Source organism: Scomber scombrus, chromosome 21 (assembly GCF_963691925.1).
Source record: "Scomber scombrus chromosome 21, fScoSco1.1, whole genome shotgun sequence".
In the NCBI taxonomy this organism is placed as follows: Eukaryota; Metazoa; Chordata; class Actinopteri; order Scombriformes; family Scombridae; genus Scomber; species Scomber scombrus.
Genome location: NC_084990.1, coordinates 4,216,781 through 4,235,892, shown reverse-complemented (window position 1 = coordinate 4,235,892; position 19,112 = coordinate 4,216,781). Strand labels below are relative to the sequence as shown.

Here is a 19,112-nt window from a genome sequence, read left to right as displayed (position 1 = left end):
TGACTCAAGCTAAGCAGGTGTGGGCTTGGCTAATACTTGGATAGGACAAATTAAGTTGCTGCTGGAAGTGGCACTTGTGGGCCAGTAGGGGGCAGTCTTTCCTTTGGTCCTCATAAATCCTAATCATTGAGGGACCGTCAACACATTTTTGCCCTAGGGGGTCTCCTGACAGTTAAATCCAGCCATGTGTGCACATACTGTAATCACTGAATGTATCAAAGTTCCAGCTCAGCTCTTCCTCTTTTCCAGGCATCCTGTACATAAACCCAGCAGACCTCGGCTGGAACCCGCCGGTGTCCAGCTGGATCGACAAAAGGGAGGTCCAATCAGAGAAGGCCAACCTGACCATACTGTTCGACAAGTACCTCCCTTCCTGCCTGGACGCTCTAAGATCAAGGTTAAGCAGCCTCCCAGCAGCTATGTATAACTCTGACATGACATGCATGCAGTGATTTCCAGTTGACGCAGGATGTCAGGGTGTGATATAACATGAGGAGGGAGTGTGTAGAAAGTGGGCGCGTTGGACCGGAACAAACAGCGACTGACTCAGGAGAGCTGGATGCTGTCCTGCATTCAATTGTCCTCCTCCAACTCTCTAAATTACCACTGCTAGTTGGAGTAGACGACAAAAACAGGAAGCAGAGGAGGACTGTTTTGTCGACAGCACCACATATCTTATAAATCTGTCTGTTTCTCTCTGTTAAATCTGTTAAATAATGTGTGCTGCCACTCAAAGTTACATAAAGTGAAAACATGATATAAGATATTATTTTCCTCACTTAACCTTGTAGTTCTTTTCAACAACACAGTGACATAACGCGTGTGTCTTTGCTCAGGTTTAAGAAGATCATCCCTGTCCCTGAGCAGAGTATGGTCCAGATGCTGTGCTACTTGCTGGAGTGTCTGCTGACTCCAGAAAACACCCCGCCAGACTGCGCCAAAGAACTTTATGAGCTCTATTTTGTCTTCGCTGCGGTCTGGGCCTTTGGGGGAGCCATGTTCCAGGACCAGGTACTGTGCGGGCCTCCGGGCGCTTACTAAGTGGTTGCATAAAGAGGGAAAAAGAATGGGACATGTCTGAAAAAACAGCTGAATGAAAAGAATGTTTTTTGGACTTTGCATTATGGGTATTTCTTGGGTCTTATTCAAAGCCTGATGACTCTTATGCAACTGAACTTTCTGTCTGTCTATGAAAAGTCATTTAAAAGTTATTTTCAGTCGAAGAAATGGCAGCATTTTGAAAAAAGGGGGAGAGATCTCCATCTGAAAATGAAGTGGACTCCATTCTGGCTCAACAACACACAGACTGGGCTGAATTTAAATCAGCAGGAGAGCCGTGGCGAGCAGTTGCTAAGCAATCCAGTTAGCGCTCGTACAGTAAGCGCGTCCATCTAAGTTATGGGATAAAACCGCTCTCCCTTTAGTACAAATGTACTCCACTTTATTTTCCCATCACAGATGCATTTAAATGCTAAGTGGTTTTATTGACTGGAGAGTTGGTAGTGAAAAGAGGAGACAGGTAGCAAGGGGTGGAAAGAGGCTGAGTGGAAGGCAAAGAACTGCCAGCCAGCAGGTGACGAGGCTACTTCACTGTCTGAACGAGACAGATGGATAGATAGGCCTGCCATCTCTCATTTTTTACCCTTCAGCAGCCGTGGCTGTATCTCTGTCACAGCCCGTATATTTGTCTTCTGGTTTACATTCACACCAGCGTAAATCAAACGCGCAGATCCATAGCTACTGTACGGAGAAGAAAAAGCAAGAGAGGAAGTCATTTTATAGTATTGACCCGGTCATCTTACCCTCTGTGTCTCTCTGCGTGTGCTCTCTCTCTGCATGAGTGCAGCTGGTCGACTACAGAGTGGAATTCAGCAAGTGGTGGGTGGCCGAGTTCAAAACCATCAAGTTTCCATCCCAGGGCACCGTGTTTGATTACTACATCGACCCGGAGAGCAAGAAGTTTGAACCTTGGTCCAAAGTGGTGCCTAAATTTGAGATGGATGCAGATACACCACTTCAGGTAAAGCAGATTATCTCAGCTTTATCTACTGGATTACTTTTCTTTTTCTTTTTTTTTACATTGAATAACAATACATTCCTCAAAGCTGCACTAATCAATACTGTTATATGAACAATTAAACCACTAAGAGGTCACCCCCAGAAGATCACCTGACTCAGTAGGTCTCTTTCATCTTTTAGCTTTGTTTAGTGTCTTTCAGCTCATTGTTTCATATGTTCAATTTTGGTTGAGTCTCACAGCTCTCATCAGCCTTGTTTCCAACAGCAGTATGCAGCTGTTTTCAATGGGGAAGCTCTGACAAAACCACTGTGCACCTCCCTGTTCAGCACCAAACAACACACAAAGTTAGCAACTGACTGTAGTATTCTGCCTCAAAAATTATACGTATTTGAGGCTTTTTATAGATAAATTATTCATTGATTAATTTGGAAAATAACTGAATGATAAAATGGTAAAATAATCAGTTGCAACACTACATTTTAACGTATTATAGTAGTCTACAGTGACCACTTAACAAGAAATGTGCATATGCTGTATGCTCTTTATATGTTGGCATCCCATATACTTGTGTTTCCTATTTGCAGGCATGTCTAGTCCACACTACAGAGACCATTCGAGTTCGTTATTTCATGGACCGCCTGTCGGAACATCGCCGGCCCGTCATGCTGGTCGGGAACGCCGGGACTGGGAAGTCTGTCTTGGTCGGGAACAAACTGGGATCGCTGGACGCAGAGAAATACATGATCAAAAATGTCCCATTTAACTACTACACCACATCTGCTATGCTCCAAGGTAGGTTGTATAGTAGGTCATGGGAGATATTTTCTGATTTGCTGTCAGGTGTCTTACAACTGTATATGTATAGTGTTGACTTTAACTCCCATCTCTTCCTGCCTCAGCACTAAACAGCAAACAGACAAGTTGGCAACTAGCTGGAGAAAATATGGAGTATTTAGCAACTGAAGAACCAGATATTTTCTTGAGGAGTTGGGGGAGTTAAATCACAGCTAAAAGGAGAGTGAATATTTGATTGACATTTGTTGGGCTGCAGAAACATGAATCCAAATGAACACAAATGTTCCACAACAACAACAACTTTATAAGGCAATAATATTGACTGTGTTGTGTTTTCAGCGTGCTCTGCTGCCCCCAAGTGGCCAAAAAAGAGACTAATATTTCTATTAAGAGTTAATTCTGTAAATCTGCACAGCTGTGTCGATCATGTTTATGCTATAGAAATAAACTTGAATTAATCCCATATTTGCCAAAATACGTTTTTTTCTCATCATGACATAACAGGACAATATAGAAAATAATGGCCTGTCAAATTATTTTTCTATATTGTAACACTTGTATCAATGCTTATCTATATTCTCCTACTTACGGTATATAAAACGTCTCCACATTGACCCCTGACTCTTAATCTGAACAACTCGATAAATATTGTCTATTTAATTACACCTTTCTCAGCACTCATTCTCTCTCTCCTACATTTCCATTTTTCTCTTACATAGCTGTATTGGAAAAGCCCCTTGAGAAGAAAGCTGGGCGCAACTACGGCCCCCCAGGCAGCAGAAGACTGATCTACTTCATAGATGACATGAATATGCCTGAAGTGGATGCATACGGCACAGTCCAACCTCACACACTCATACGCCAACACATGGACTACAACCACTGGTAAAACCCTAACAACTGCATGCAGCTATGCAATATATATATATAAAAGTACATGCCAGTGCTGTTAAAATAGAATAACAGTATTCTTACACTGTGGAATTGTTCCTTACTTGAATAGCTTAAATGATAGATAACTTCTCCATATATTAACACAGACAAGGATCATTTAGATAGTAGAGTGCCAGTAGCTGATGGGTGTAATACTCTAATAATTCAGATGGAGAGCCTCTCCTCCTTCAAGTATTCAGTCAAATCGCCCGCTGCCTCGCTATCAATACCATACAACTTTTATGAGTGTCAGGAGTCAAATGTGAGAGCAGGGTTGTATGATTCCCCTTAAAAGGATTTTGTTGCTCATCTCGCCGACACAGTGAGGCCATTCTGAACATGGTTCCACTGCGTCAGACACAGGCTGACTGGCTTAGACACGGTCAGCCCATTAGAGATATGCTGGGAGGATTTCAGGTATGAAATTGAGAGGAAGTAGGATGCTACTGAGCCACGCCAGCTTAAGTGGGAGCCGAGGCGTTCATATCGGCAAAAGCGCGAGGAAGATGTGTGTGTTTGTGAGGCAAGGTGAAAGCATGCGTAGGTGTTTGTGTGCATGCAAGGTTGTTAAATAATGATTTTTTTTTTTTAACTGCATGTGTTTGTGTGTGTGTGTGTTTGTGTGTGTACTCTCAGGTATGACCGTAATAAGCTTCTTTTGAAGGAAATACACAACGTTCAATACGTGTCCTGCATGAACCCCACAGCTGGCAGCTTCACCATCAATCCACGGCTGCAGGTATACACACACACACACACACACACACACACACACACACAGACGTCCTCACAGCACACTGTTTCACTGGTTATGCAACTCTCTGCTGAGGTTACATGCATACTAATTTCTCTTGTTATCACAGACGTTCTTTTCTTCACAGTTTAAATGACACTTTTGTTTATTCGTTTGTCATTTTTTTGGGACAAATCTTTAGACCACCATAATGTTTGTCTGCATTTTTCCCATGTGCATATTTGCTCATTTGTCTGTTCATTCATTTGAAATGCCATCCGTACACAGTTGATTGGATTTTCACGAAAACTAAGGAAAGTAAATTATAGAATTCATGAAATTATGCCGCTTTGCCCGTGGGGTTTGTTTGTTTATTTGTGCAATTTATCAGAAACGCACAATGTATCAAAACTTTTTGAGCACATGAAATACACCATCGGTCAAAGTGGAACGCCACAGCAATTGTTAATTTGTTCATCCATCATTTGTTTGTTCATTTGGGTTGATTGGTTTATGTAGGTCCTGGTTACTACTTCCTCTCCTTCCTCTTATTTGTTACTTGCTTGACAAATGACAGCTACCCTCACAACACTGGGAAATGAAGCAACACAGGTATTATTAGCTAACACAGTTCACTCAAAATTGGTTTCTAGACCATTTTTTTACATGCATAAATTCACTTGGGATACAAATTTAAATATCTTATGGATATCAGTTCTTTCATTGTCAAATAACACCATCTCATCAATAGTAGAGTAGAGTACACTTCATACAGTAGGGAATAACCAAAAAATGTGATAAAACTATAATCAATCCTGTCTTTGATCATACAATCAAAGTCAGGATATTTTGCTAAAGGACAACTTGTAAATGGTTATATTTAAATTTTAAAAGCACACTTGACTGAGTGACTGCCCCTCTTCTCTTGATGCAGCTATGAGCATATAGAACATTTAGCTAGTAGAGTTAAATTAGGGCTAAAAGGAGAGTGAATATTTGATTAATAGTTATCAGGTGACAGAAACATGACTCCAAATGAACACTAATGTTCCACAACCACAACTTTATAAGTTAGTAATATTGTCGGTGACATGTTTTCAACATGCTCTGCTGCCCCCAAGTGGCCAACAAATATATTATCATTGCATTGCACAGCTGCATTGATCATTTTTCAGTCACTTTTTTCACAGATTTTTCATAACTATATAGGAAGATGACACCTACGAAGCTCTGACGAGTCTTTCAAACTTACGATTTTGGACTATTTAAATAAATTAGAGATGACCCCATATTTGCCAAAAGAAGTTAAGAGCGTTAATTCATTTTAGTTTTCCAGTTTTTTTCACCAATTTTATCAGCCACGAAAATCCATTATTGGTTAGTCTATAGAAGCTGTTACACATGCAGTAACAGCCCTTAAAGTTCAATATACACAGGAACAGGAATAGAGGATATTACTTATAGTAGAGAATAACCAAAAAATTGGGATAAAATTATAGTCAATCTTGTCTTTGATCATTTAATCAAAGTCAGGATATTTTGCTAAAGGAGAACTTGAAAAAGCACACTTGACTGGATGACTGCCCCTCTTCTCTTATTTGCCTTCCCACAAAGCTAACGCCCCCGAGATGACCCTCGCTTTTAATTAGAAGGATCATTAGCGAGGAGCAACATGTTTACCGTCGCTTTGTTTTATGCTCTATCTATCTCCCCTCCGCAGCGCCACTTCTCCGTCTTCGCCCTGTCTTTCCCCGGAGCCGAGGCCCTGAGCACCATCTACACCTCCATCCTGTCGCAGCACCTGAGAGGAGTGGGCTTCAGCACCACCCTGCACAAGAGCTCCCCCACCCTGGTCCAGTTAGCTCTGGCCCTGCACCAGCGCGTCTCCTCCACCTTCCTCCCCACGGCCGTCAAGTTCCACTACATCTTCAACCTGCGAGACCTTTCCAACATATTCCAGGTGACACACAGATAACAAATACAGCGGAGGCAATTATCCACGCAGACATTCTTTTTCTCTCTTTTTTTTTTTAAAAGAGCGACCTCCGGTTAATCTTTTCACAATGTAATGTGTCAGAAGTCACCTCAGAAAAAAAGTTTGGCAGTTCCGTTCTTCACATCACTCCCTTATTCCATTTCAAAGACAAAGTTTTTGCTCTTCTTCTCTTCTATAGCTCTGCTCCTCACGTGGAAAGAGCCAGGCTTCTGTCACTAATTTCTCATCTAAATGATTATTGATTTAAGAGCTGGCTCTGAAAGCTAGAAATAAGTCTGAAATAAGTGTAACAGAAAATAGAATGGATTTGCACTTCCACGGGTGTTAGTGATGATTTAATGTATTTAAATGAATATAATATCAGAGCACGGAGGCTGTCAAGGGAGAAGCTTTTGGGGCAATATTTCTGTCAAAATCCTCCACGGTTTCATGGAGGGCAGGCTCCTCTCATTTAATATACTCCGTTGTATAATTAATGCTTTAAGCCACTCAGCTATAGGGACTTCATTTATCACAATTCCTTTTAGCAGTTTACAAAGGCAGCTCTGAGTTCATACTATACTGTACTGTACTATACTGTGTAGAAAGTACATACTGTAGATGTAATATACTAGTTTATATTCATCTCATTAAAGCTGCACTTATCAATATTTTAAGCATACCAATGACTCAAATGACTGTATGTAATATGAAAGGAGTTGCTCATATGAGTCATAAACACAACTCACAGACTTGGCAGGTTAAAAGCAAAGACTGCTGTGTCATATAAGCAGGCAGAGATTAGGACAGGTACACAGTCAGGACAGCCAACTAAATCCAAAGTGGCAAGTAAGCAGACAAAGGTTCAAGAGGGCAGACAAACAAGTATCTGCTGCTAAGCTAGCAGCTTTGTGAGGCTGCACTTGGGCTGTCTGAGCTTTAAAGGCTAAATTCATCATGCTTTCACAATGACAATGCTAACATACAGAAGTTTAGCAAGTATAAATTACATACTGCGTAAGTACATTTCTGTGCAGTACACTGTGTACACTCAGTGAGTACTTAATTGCATAGTGCCCAAATTTCGACAGGTTAGTTTTTCTCAAATCAAACATGGTTGTTGTGCACTTACTGGAAATGACAATTAGCTAGATAGCAAGCTAGCATTAGCATTCATGTTACCATTTGCAGTTCCAAATAATTTCAAACTGCTAAATTAACCCAATAAACCTACTGGTGACTTATATTTCACAACAGTATAGTGGTGCTTAGCGCAAACAATTATTTATAATGCGGCAGTGTTCACTGTAGTTACAACATCCTCTGTGTGTGGTTGTTTTGATGCACCAAAGTACGATTGCTGTGTTCAGATCTGCCAAAATTAAGTGTACCAACTAGAGACTCACTCAACCAGCCTAAATAATGCAGATTTGAAAACACCCTCAGTATGTTTTTATTGACCTTATTTTGCTATTTAGACATTATAATAAGCTGATTTGTTCTGGACGCCAGCCTTCTGCACTTTGAGATTACGCATAATTACCTTCCCAAAGCTCGAGCCCTGATGACCCTACTGACCTTACCCTCCAGGCCCTTGATCATGCATACATACTGCCTTTAAGCAGCAGGGAGTTAAGCTGCACCATAACACTGTAAAGCCGAGGTTTGAAGAGTTTATTCTGCCTGTTTGTTGTTGTTGAAGTCTTTGTTTTTTTAAAGTTGTCTGCACAGCGTGACCGGACGTCAAGTAATCACAGAGAGGAAACGCTGTCAAATCTGTCTGGCTGCTCCCCTCACTACCCATAGAGAGAATATAAATAAAGCCAGTGAGGGACTCATGGAGCTCGTTTGAAGTTTTTCTGCCTAACTTATTCAGCTCCTGGCTCTAACACGTTAGGACAGCTGGGAAGAGGTGAGCAGCCTCGCAGCTCACAGCTCTGCCTCAGCCGTAATTCCCCCACTGTACCTCTGTGTGTTTTTGTTTTTTTTACACCTTCAGAAGTAAGAAAGTATCTGGCATGACAGTACAAACGCCTCCTCTAATTTTCGAGCACCGGGCCTAAATGGTTGTCACTCAGTGTTTTCTAGTTTGACGTTTCAGATGTTTGGCTAAGCTGAAATAATTGGGGGTACTTTTTGTGATTCTTTTTGTTGTGTTTCTTTTTTTTTGTGTAAAGTTTCGGAACTCAGAGATGTAGCTAAAGGCAACCGTCTCATTATGATCCACTCTAATGAGCCAGAAAGCTGAGCTCAGAGGCTCTTTGTGAGCTTGTGTGAGGTGTTAAAATGTGACTAAAGAATTGGGTCCAGAAAACAGTCAAGGTTGCATCGTTAGTATTGTTGCTGCTGATTACTGACAATTCTCAGGTTAGAGTTTTTGTTGAATAGTAAGAGGCAGAGCATATTAACCCAAGTGCAGACACTCAGAGTCAAGGAGACAGGGACAAGGTATTTATTTCAAGGAGGAAGGGAAATGGGACACAGGTAGGAAGCTTGGACTGGTCACTGGGAAAATTGGGCTCAGGAACGTCCAACGGCTCTGGTAACAGGCTGGACGTCGACAGACACGGACAGGGCCGAGTCCATGGCAACTGGATGGAGTAGGGGTCCAAGGCTGATGAACCAGAGCAGACAGGACTGGAAAAGGAAACAGGCAACACCAAAAAAAACCTCAGGATAAATGCAGGCAAATAAATAATGAAAGTGACTGATACAGAGGCTACGATCTGTCCATGTGGATCTGGCAGGGCTGAGTATGAGTAGAGGTCTTTATTATGACAGAGGTTGCACCTGGAGGGACTCTGCTCTGACTCCAGCTCACCTGTCTCCACTCACACAGGTAGGCAGACACAGGACAGAGGAAGGAATATTGAAATTTAAGTAGCAGTTAATGCACTTTTTCCATTTGTTCACTTTCTCACAGTGCTCTATCTTCCTCTTTCATACTTTCTACATAAGTCTACTCCCTCTAAACATCGGGAGATCATCACGCCCGGTGGATGTTAAATTGGACGTACCATAAGCGAAGCGCCGTAGCCAAATTCCACTAATAGGGCAAGACAAACAGTTAGGCATCCGACCGGGAGCGTTGTCAAAGAGCTGTTTACCAATGCTCGCTCTCTGCCATGACCAGCGGGCATATCCGAAGGCCTGTCTTCTTCACGTCAGCCTAAATGAGCTCCTCGAAAGCTCAAGAGGTGAAGGAGGAGATGCGGAGGCCGGGGGAAGGATGGACAGAGTGAAAAAGAAGGAAGGAGACAAGAAAGAGAACGCCAGAGTCTGAAGTCGAACTGTACTGTCTGCACAATATGTAGCTCGCAGTATGATGTTGGATGGTGGAGAGTCAGCTGGGTGCATTAGTTAGCAGAGGGAAGCATTGTTTTGGGCTCAGAGCAGCTGTCAGGCTATGAGGGAACCGTGCCCACCATAGACAGACTTACACACAGACAGACAGATACATGCAGACACCCAGAACTCTCTAATCCCCTTTCTTCTGAGTTTGAACAAAGCAATGAAAGATCAGGGACTCAGGATGAGATGAGTCTGCCAAAGTCTGCTGGATAGAAGGAAAAAACAAAGTTGTCCCCCTCCTCAGTTTCTTAGCACGTTGCCATTTGTTCAACTGGTTCGATGAACAGCTAAGCCATGAGTATGATATGGAGTCGCCATATGGTGTTTTATTTTTCTCAGGCACACTTTTATACGATAAATGCGAGTGGTTGTGATTGACACCATTAAACAAAGAAACAAAGTAGAAAAAGACAGATCTATTAAAAGACAAAGGATTCAATCATTCACACGTGCTCGAGGAAAACATCTTGACTTTTTGTGGATCTGGAGAAGCGTTGATGATTCTGGCTCGGTTTGAAGTCTTCTGTACACACATCCACGCCGGCACACCTCCCATCTGCATCATTACACAGTGGATTTAGCAGCCAATTGTCACGTTCAGTGGGCTCGGATATGAAAGCAGATCAGATTCAGCTGGCTTCACCCCCGGAGATGATTCTGTTGATGAGAATAAGTTCTGGGGCTGGAAACACACAACATCTGCTTGCTGCCTGTGCCTCCTGGGCGACGGCGCGCAGAGGGGAACAAACAGTGCCTGGGTGCCTCTTCGTCCCTCTCCTCATCCTATACGGCACCTGTTATGAGAGGCACCTAGATTGTGCCATGTTCCGCCCGGCTGCGTCATGATTGGCCCCGTGGGAAAGCCCTCGCATCACACAGGCATCCTCCAGAGACACATTAATCATCGATCATCCGCTACCCAATCTGCTCATTGTTATGGTTTTCTGTTTCAGTTTCAGCTTTTTTTTTTTTTTTAGCAGAGGATGTATTCATGCATGAAGAACAGATACAGAACCACTGTTCTGTATTTATCTAGTTATGTTATTTGTCAGTCGTTCCATTGGGCAGTTGGCCAACACTTTCATCTAGAATTGAAAAATAGGTTGCCTTGAAATTTTATACAGGCATCATGGTCCCCAGAAGAGGACTCCTACTGTTTGCCTCCAGTGCCACCTTTTTTCTACAAACGTTTAACCTTTATTATACTTAACAAGTATGCCCTAGTCACTAACACCACATTATTATACACCTTCACACCTCCACTTGAGCTTTTTTCTAGATTTTTACTGCTGGCCCCAGGAATTAACTTCGGTCATAAGCCAACTTTTTTTCCCGTGCAGGTCACCACTTCCCCAACATTTGTGGTTTTTGATTGAAATATCTCAACAACTATTGCATGGACTGCAAAATAGATTTGATACTGACACCCACAGGATAAATTGTAAAAATCTGGTGACTAATGACATTCCCATTAGCCTCAGCTTGTACTTTGTGGTTAGTGCCAATTAGCAATTGTTAGCATTTTAACATGCTAAAAATGGTACATTTTTAGAACTGTCATTGTGAGCTTGTTAGCAGGGTTTGTGGCTATGTTAACCCAGTTCCATCCTACAGACTGTCAAAAGCAGAGACAGGGAAACTTGTAAAAAAAGTCATACAGCATGTATCATGACAGCTATCAAGAATGCAGTGTAGAGGTTAGGTTGGTTAAATCTAAAATGTGTTGTATTGTTGAAATAAAAGATATAAATCACATTTAATGGAGTTTTCTTAGCTTTAACAAATATCATAAAACAAATGTTAACACGCTAAACTAAGATGGTTAACATGGTAAACATTTTATTTGTCATTGTGAGCCTGATAGCAGGGTTTATGGTTATGCTAACACAAGTATTTCAGGATTAACAGTTCATTTTACAAACTGTCAAAAGCAGACAGGAAAATCTGTAAAAAGTCATTACATGTAGCATGACAGCTAACAAGAATGCAGAGCAGGGGTTGAGTTAGTTCAATCTAAAATGTGTTGCATTGTTAAAATGAAATCACATTAAAAGACAATTTCTTAGTGTCAGCAAATCTCATGAAACATATGTTAGCATGCTAACACGCTAAACTAACATGCTAAATATTTAATTTGCTTAACATGAGCACATTAGAATTGTCATTTTAAGCTTGTTAACAGGTTTACAGTGTAACCTGAGCTGACGTTAGCATTTAGGTTAACATTAGCATGACTGTAGACTTGAAGAGAAACATTTATTCGAAGCATTACAGTCACATGCAGACTGTCCTTAACTTTCCCCAGTTTTTCTAACACCAACCCACAGAACTTATCTCCACATACAGCAATACTTCTGAGACAAAAGGGCGAGATGAAAGGAAAGTACTGTTATTATTTCTGGAATTTCTCTGACACACCTACTAACAGCTTGCCCACTCAGTATCCATTGATTTAACACACAGTGACTGCGCTATATATTTTCCTCCTTGTCATAGTGTAAATGGGCCAAATCAGCTTCTGGAATGAAACTCTAAGCCTCCCCCTCCTCCTCTCTGCTCAGGGCATCCTCTTCTGTACCGGCGAGTGTCTGAAAGCCCCGCCGGACCTGCTGAAAATCTACCTGCACGAGTCCACCCGGGTCTACAGAGACAAGCTGGTGGAGAAGCAGGACTTCCAGGTCTTTGATAAGCTGCAGGCGGAGACGGCGAAAAAGTTCTACGAGGTGAGAGTTTTACAAAGTTCAGCGGAGTAAAAAAACAAGAATGGGAAGCTGGAGGATGGGGTGTAGAGAGGGTGAGAAGGGGGGGGGGGGGGGGGGGGGGGGGGGGATCATTACGTTGCCTGTCTGGATCTGGACATCAGTGGCCAACACAGCGAAGAGAAAGAGGAGAGGAGAAAAAGGAATGTTGGGAGGGTGGTGGGGTGTGGGAGGGAACAGGATGGAGGGCCAGGAGAGAGTTGGAGAGAATATTAATCAGTGTGGTACGGGGGTCTGGCTGTCAGGGTCTGCGCTTGTCAGCCCAGCAAATTGGAAAACATTTTAATGGTTTTCTGTCCACTGCTCCCCTCACTACCCTTTCTTGGCTCTATCGCTCGCACACTAGTCATGCCACAATGAAGAACCTGACAAGTATATGTGTACACACACCCACAGAGAAAGAAGGAGAGAGAAAGAGAGAGAGAGAGAATCATCTTACCCACTCTAGAATACATTATTCAGAGCTGGCACCTCCTGTAAACCTATGACAATTTGCCCCTGTGCCACAGAGCAATATTCAGCATGTTTTCCTGCTATTTTTACACGCAAACAAGAAAGCCTTTAGAGACCGTTTCGCTGCGAGGAAGCGCACTTGATACTATGAAAATGAAGAATGTGCTATAATATAGATGTGAATTCCTAACAAATTCCTCCCTCGTCAAACGTGCCTCGGCAGCTGTACGCCAGTGAAAGTTAGAAGAGAAAACAAGCATCCTTAAGAGACATGAAATCTCTCCAGTGAAATATTCGGGGGGCCCAATAGTTTCCAGGGTGAAAATGAACTAGGTCACCCTGTGCGCAGCTGTGATATTCAGCTGTGTCCCTGTCCAGACTGTTTAGGCTTAACGGTAATGTTATGCTGACAGGGGCAGTGTGTTGGTTTGTATGTTTACCATTGCTGTGTGTGTGTGTGTGTGTGTGTGTGTGTGTGTGTGTGTGTGTGTGTGTGTGTGTGTGTGTGTGTGTGTGTGTGTGTGTGTGTGTGTGTGTGTGTGTGTGTGTGTGTGTGTGTGTGTGTGTCTGTGTGTGTGTGTGTGTGTGTGTGTGTGTCCTTCCCTCCCTCCCCGAGGACATGGAGGAGACTCTGGAGCAAACCAGGGAGATGAACCTGTACTGCCACTTTGCCCGTGGGCTGGGGGAGGCCAGGTACATGGCCGCAGAGTCCTGGAGCAGCCTCAATAAAACCCTGCTGGAAGTGCTGGACAGCTACAATGAGGTTAACGCCACACTAAACCTGGTTCTGTTTGAGGACGCCATGGCTCACATGTGAGTGGAAGTTTTTTTTTTTAAAACAAAAAAAACCCACCAGGGAGGAGACGAGGAGGGTAAAGATAGTGTTTTTTGTCAGTTTTCTTGATTGTCTGTCAAGGAAATCAACTGGCTTCCCAGGTATTTCAGGATTAACAGTTCCATTTTACAGACTGTCAAAAGCAGAGACAGGAAAATCTGTAAAAAGTCATGCAGCATGTATCATGACAGCTAACAAGAATGAGGAGCAAAGGTTAGGTTGTTAATATAAAAGACACAAGTCACATTTGAGGCAGTTTTCTTAGTGTCAACAAATACAAAACAAACCCCCTAACTATAATTTCCCCCCTTTTGAATTCACCATAAGTTTAGAAAAAACATCTTAGTAATGTCCTATAGTAATTCAAAATGTTAGGCTTCATATTATTATGTTAGTCAATGTGTATATGTGGGATTCACAGCCCTGCTGATGTAAATACCCGTATTTGCTCTTCAATCACTACATAAAGCAGCATATTAAAGCTGCTCTAATCAATATTTTTATATTAAAATGGATCAAATGACTTCATACAGTATAATGTGAAAGGGGTTACTGGCAGCAACAAAACCACAGAGACTTATCAACACTTCTCCACTTTTGGTTTTACAGACTTTACTTTACTGTTTTGGTTCAGTCCCACGGCTCTCATCAACCTGGTTTGTAGCAGCAGGAGGCAGCTGTTTTCAGTGTAAGAGTGCTAATAAAGCCACTGTACAATGCCTACCCAGCAACACATGGAACTGGTAGATAAATATAGACAGTATTGTCCTGCAGGAAATTAATTGTCAAATTTCACACCAAAAGCGTCACATAGTTTTCTCAGGAGTTGGTGGAGAGCAAAACGGAGCTAAAAGTAGAGTGAGTTTTGGACTTTCATGTATCAGGTGGACACAAACGGGACTCCAAATTAATGCTTATGTTGCTTCATGTCTGCTGGCTAACCTATTTGCCTTTATATCAACTTGATAAAGTGATGATATCTCATTATTGTTTTCACAGGTTGTTGTACTGTCCCCAAATAGCCAAACAAATTAATATAGGTTTATTATTTCATTAATACAGGCAAATGAATACAGGATAACATGCTGTTTTGAACAATTAGGGACTAGTTACTTAAGTAAGGGAAGAATGTGTGGAGGGAGATAATGTGTAGGTAAAATCACTGCATTGTGCATGACCATTATTTGATATCTGAGATAAAACCATTCACATTAAAAAAAAGCTCCTTTATCATAAAAAGGTCAATTAATTGACCTAATGCTAGTTAGTCCCTTACTATCACTCAACATAGTGTCATCATGAACCCGAATGATCTACCAGGAAAATACAGTAGCAATTAAAGTTCTCATCATTATTAATAAGAGATGCCACATTTTCTGAATAAAGTGTAAACAAACTATAAAGAGGTTAAAATATTATAAAATATTGATTCTTTTCACATGATAATAGTTGGTCAGTTTAAGTTTAAGTTGAAGCACTTGAGGTGCAAACAGTAAAGAAAGCTGAAATGTGCACACTGTAAATAGTTGAAGTGTCAGTTTTAAGTAGTATCTATAGGGTAGTGTTATGTAGTGTATGGGTAAGTTGATGTGAAAGTGTAAACATTGAGTATATAAAATTTAAGTCTAAATCCTGCAGGGAATTGAGTAGTCAGTTGTGTAAACAATACAAGCAGTTGGTATTTCAGTGGAAACAGTAAAGAAAGCTGAGTTGTGCACACTGTAAATAGTTGAAGTGTCAGACGGTAAAAAAAGAGGCAGCAATAAAAATGAAAATGTAATCAATGTTGAATGTAGAGACAAGAGTATTGATCTAGTTTCACAGAGGGCATAAATATTCTCAGTAGCACGATGTTTAATGCTTTTTGTGCTGAATGAAAGAGACTGATGAGGATGATGATGGACAAAGAGAGAGAGAGAGAAGGGAGGAAGAAACAGAAACTACCTGTGCTTGTTCGCCTTATGAGTCAGACACTGTCTTCATCCGGCTCGCCTCCCCCTTACCTTTTCATCTCACCCTTTCACCGATCCCTCCCTCGCACCCTTCCTCCCCTCCTTCCTCCTTCCCACTGTCTGCACCTCCACACGCAGCTGCCGTATAAACCGCATCCTGGAGTCTCCACGGGGCAACGCGCTGCTGGTCGGAGTGGGCGGCAGCGGCAAGCAGAGTCTGACCCGGCTGGCCGCCTTCATCTCCAATCTGGAGGTTTTCCAGATCACCTTGAGAAAAGGATACGGTATCGCTGACCTCAAGGTTCGAGGAGGATTTACGTTGCAAAAAAACCCCCCATCCTTCTGAAAAAGTCAATTAGTCTCATATTAAGTCTTAAAAAGTTTTAACATGCCAGCCAGGTGAGGTTTGAATTTAAATGTAAAAACTGAGCTGTGTGTGAGTGAAATATAGACATAATCCCTACAATATGTAAACACAGCACTGATAATCCACACTGTATCCTCGCAGGTGTCAGGCATGTATCACTTGCTACATAACAAATCTTTAGCCCTCTCACAGCCCCAATCTCATTATGTGTGTCACTCTCCCACTCTCTCTTTCTCTCCCTCACTCTCTCTTTCACTCCATCACCCAGAGTGACCTGGCATCCCTCTACATCAAAGCTGGCGTGAAGAATATTGGCACCGTGCTGCTAATGACTGACGCCCAAGTGGCAGACGAGAAGTTCCTCGTTCTGGTCAACGATCTGTTGGCATCGGGTAACAGCAGGCTTCACTAATTACTGCGTGTCATGTTATTTTTTTTTTAAAGAGAGAGGAATGTTTTTGCTTCGCAACGGCGACAAATCACTGCAGCGCCATTCCTGCAGCATTACTCATCAACTTACAGGGTGTCATTGTGAAGGATGGCACGCAAGGTTCACAGCTAGATTTATACTCTGCATGTGAAGGATGCAACACATGCTGTTATTAAATATGAATATAACATTACAACAAAGAATTCACTGTGTACTTGAATGATAATGAGAAAATATGGATTCTGTTTATCTTTATAGATTTAGTCTGTTTGGCCCTGTCAGTGTATTTGTTGACATGACTGACACTCAGAATGTCCAATCAACATGGTTCTGATATCACTGGAACACTGAAAATATCCTCGGTTTAGTTTAGTTTTAGTTTTAGGTCTGTTTTAGTTTACTTTAAGTTTAGTTAAGCCTAAGTTTAGTTTTAGTTAGTGTAGTTTTGGTTTAGTTTGGTTTAAGTTTAATTTTAGTTTGTTTTGTTTTGGTTTAGTTGAGTTTAAGTTTAGTTTTAGGTAGTTTTTGTTTGGTTTAGTTTAAGTTTACTTTTAGTTTAAGTTTAGTTTGAGTTATCTTTGGTTTAGTTTAAGTTTAGTTTGAGTTACTTTTGGATAAGTTTAGTTTAAGTTTATATTTAGTTTTAGTTACTTTTGGTTAAGTTTAGTTTAAGTTTATATTTAGTTTTAGTTACTTTTGATTTAGTTAAGTTTAGTTTGAGTTACTTTTCGTTTAGTTTAGTTAAGTTTAAGTTTAGTTTTAGTTACTTTTGGTTTAGTTTAGTTTAGTTGCAAGTTGCATTTATTGTTTTTGTTCCATAAATAGTCAGCTGGAGCATGTCATCATCATCATCATCATCATCATCATCATCATCATCAACTTTATTACAGACTCTAGGAGTATAGGATAAACAAAACAAACGTACAACACAAACAAAGAAACACAACATTCATGAAAGGCAGCTGTGCCAGTGCCTCCACAGGGGCGACTGTTGCCTCATGAGACTAAAACACAGCTTTGCTAACAATAATGGCATTCTAGGAATCATTCAGCCTACAGATACATGTATACATCATGTGTCTCAATAGAGCCTGAAATGTACTGTACTGACAGAACAAGTAGCTTACACTACACTATACCTTGATTTTATTTAGCAGAATCTGTATGCAGTCATTATACTGTAGGCAACCTGAAGCTTCTGAATACTCCCCTTTTTTTAAACTTTACCCTCAAGGGGCCGCTATAAACAGCGCAGTATGCTCTAAAGCAGGGGTGTCAAATATAAGGCCCACAGGCCAGAACTTGCCCACCAAAGGATCCAATCCAGCCCACTTGATAACTTTGCAAAGTGTGAAAATTGCAGAAAAGTAATTCCAGTTTTTTAATAAGAACAGAAAGCGCTACTCACATGCAATATGATGTCATTTCTAGAGCCCTGCGGGACACACAGTAACTATGCCACAAGCCTATAATGAAAGACATTAAAAATGAGGTTCAAAGGTTTAATACGCCAACTTTTGGTCTTATTAGTCAGATCCTAACAAGATAGGAACGTTCTCACATCAGAAAGGCTCACAAAAAAAACAAAAACACCTTCAGTCCTTGCGCATCGTAACGTGGATCGTTTTATTCATTCAAGGAGAGATTCCTGACCTGTTCCCAGACGACGAAGTGGAGAGCATCATTGGCAGCGTGAGGCCAGAGGTGCGCGGCTCGGGATTGATGGATACGAGGGAAAACTGCTGGAAGTTCTTCATCGACCGGGTTCGCAGACAGCTCAAGGTGAAGCAGTCAAGACAGTCAGTGCAAGTACAGGACAAAGAGCTGTGTGTTACTGCGAATTTCACAACTAATGATCCAGAGAAAAGTTGTTCTCCATGGCGCTCCTCAGGGAGAAAGTTTGTCATTAATCTCTCGTAGAGCTGCGTGTGTGTATTTGATCTCCACCTACTCTTAATATAGCAACAGTGTTCTGCCTCACACTCTAATTTACTATTCTAAAATAACACACACTTGGATAAACATCTGGCTTTATAATAAAGCCTCTCCCCAGACAATTTTCTTTCATGACATTTTCAGATGAACTTGAATGTTTTCGGAGGCGGCGGGTGTCGTTATAAATCACCGCTGTGAGCAGAAAAGCCGGCGTTTAGCTGAAGATAATTTCACCAATGTGTAGCCGTTTTGTTCCCTCTGGGGACAGAGAGGGATTCCGGGGGGTTTGCTTATCCTGTCATTATTACAGTGTTACCAGCACCACCACCGCCGCCGCCGCCCACACCCTCCACCCCCGCCTCGCTCCCAGCTCTAGACTCCCCTGGGTTGAAGAGTGAATAAATGAGGAAGGCAGTCCTATGGGCACAGGCTTGTGAAGAGTGGATTCGAACTATTTGGTCTCTCAAAATTGTCTGTCAGGATGGAAGGAAGGAAGGGGGCAATCCCTTGAAAATTGTAGTTAATCTTATTCGGAGTGTTTGGCTGGAAACATGCTGAGAGTTTGTGTCTCTGC

General features: G+C 41.7%; 1 protein-coding gene across 1 annotated transcript in view; it reads left to right on the top strand.

Annotated features, from left to right (window-relative positions):
• The window catches only part of dnah9 (dynein, axonemal, heavy chain 9), a 160,630-nt gene that overhangs the window by 65,430 nt on the left and 76,088 nt on the right, over positions 1–19,112 (top strand). The window contains exons 42-53 of the mRNA XM_062443156.1: positions 250–397; positions 837–1,011; positions 1,847–2,020; positions 2,605–2,812; positions 3,535–3,700; positions 4,385–4,487; positions 6,202–6,441; positions 12,369–12,530; positions 13,636–13,832; positions 15,945–16,107; positions 16,442–16,565; positions 18,243–18,385. Coding sequence (XP_062299140.1) covers positions 250–397; positions 837–1,011; positions 1,847–2,020; positions 2,605–2,812; positions 3,535–3,700; positions 4,385–4,487; positions 6,202–6,441; positions 12,369–12,530; positions 13,636–13,832; positions 15,945–16,107; positions 16,442–16,565; positions 18,243–18,385 — 2,003 coding nt within the window. The remainder of the gene's footprint in view (positions 1–249; positions 398–836; positions 1,012–1,846; positions 2,021–2,604; positions 2,813–3,534; positions 3,701–4,384; positions 4,488–6,201; positions 6,442–12,368; positions 12,531–13,635; positions 13,833–15,944; positions 16,108–16,441; positions 16,566–18,242; positions 18,386–19,112) is intronic.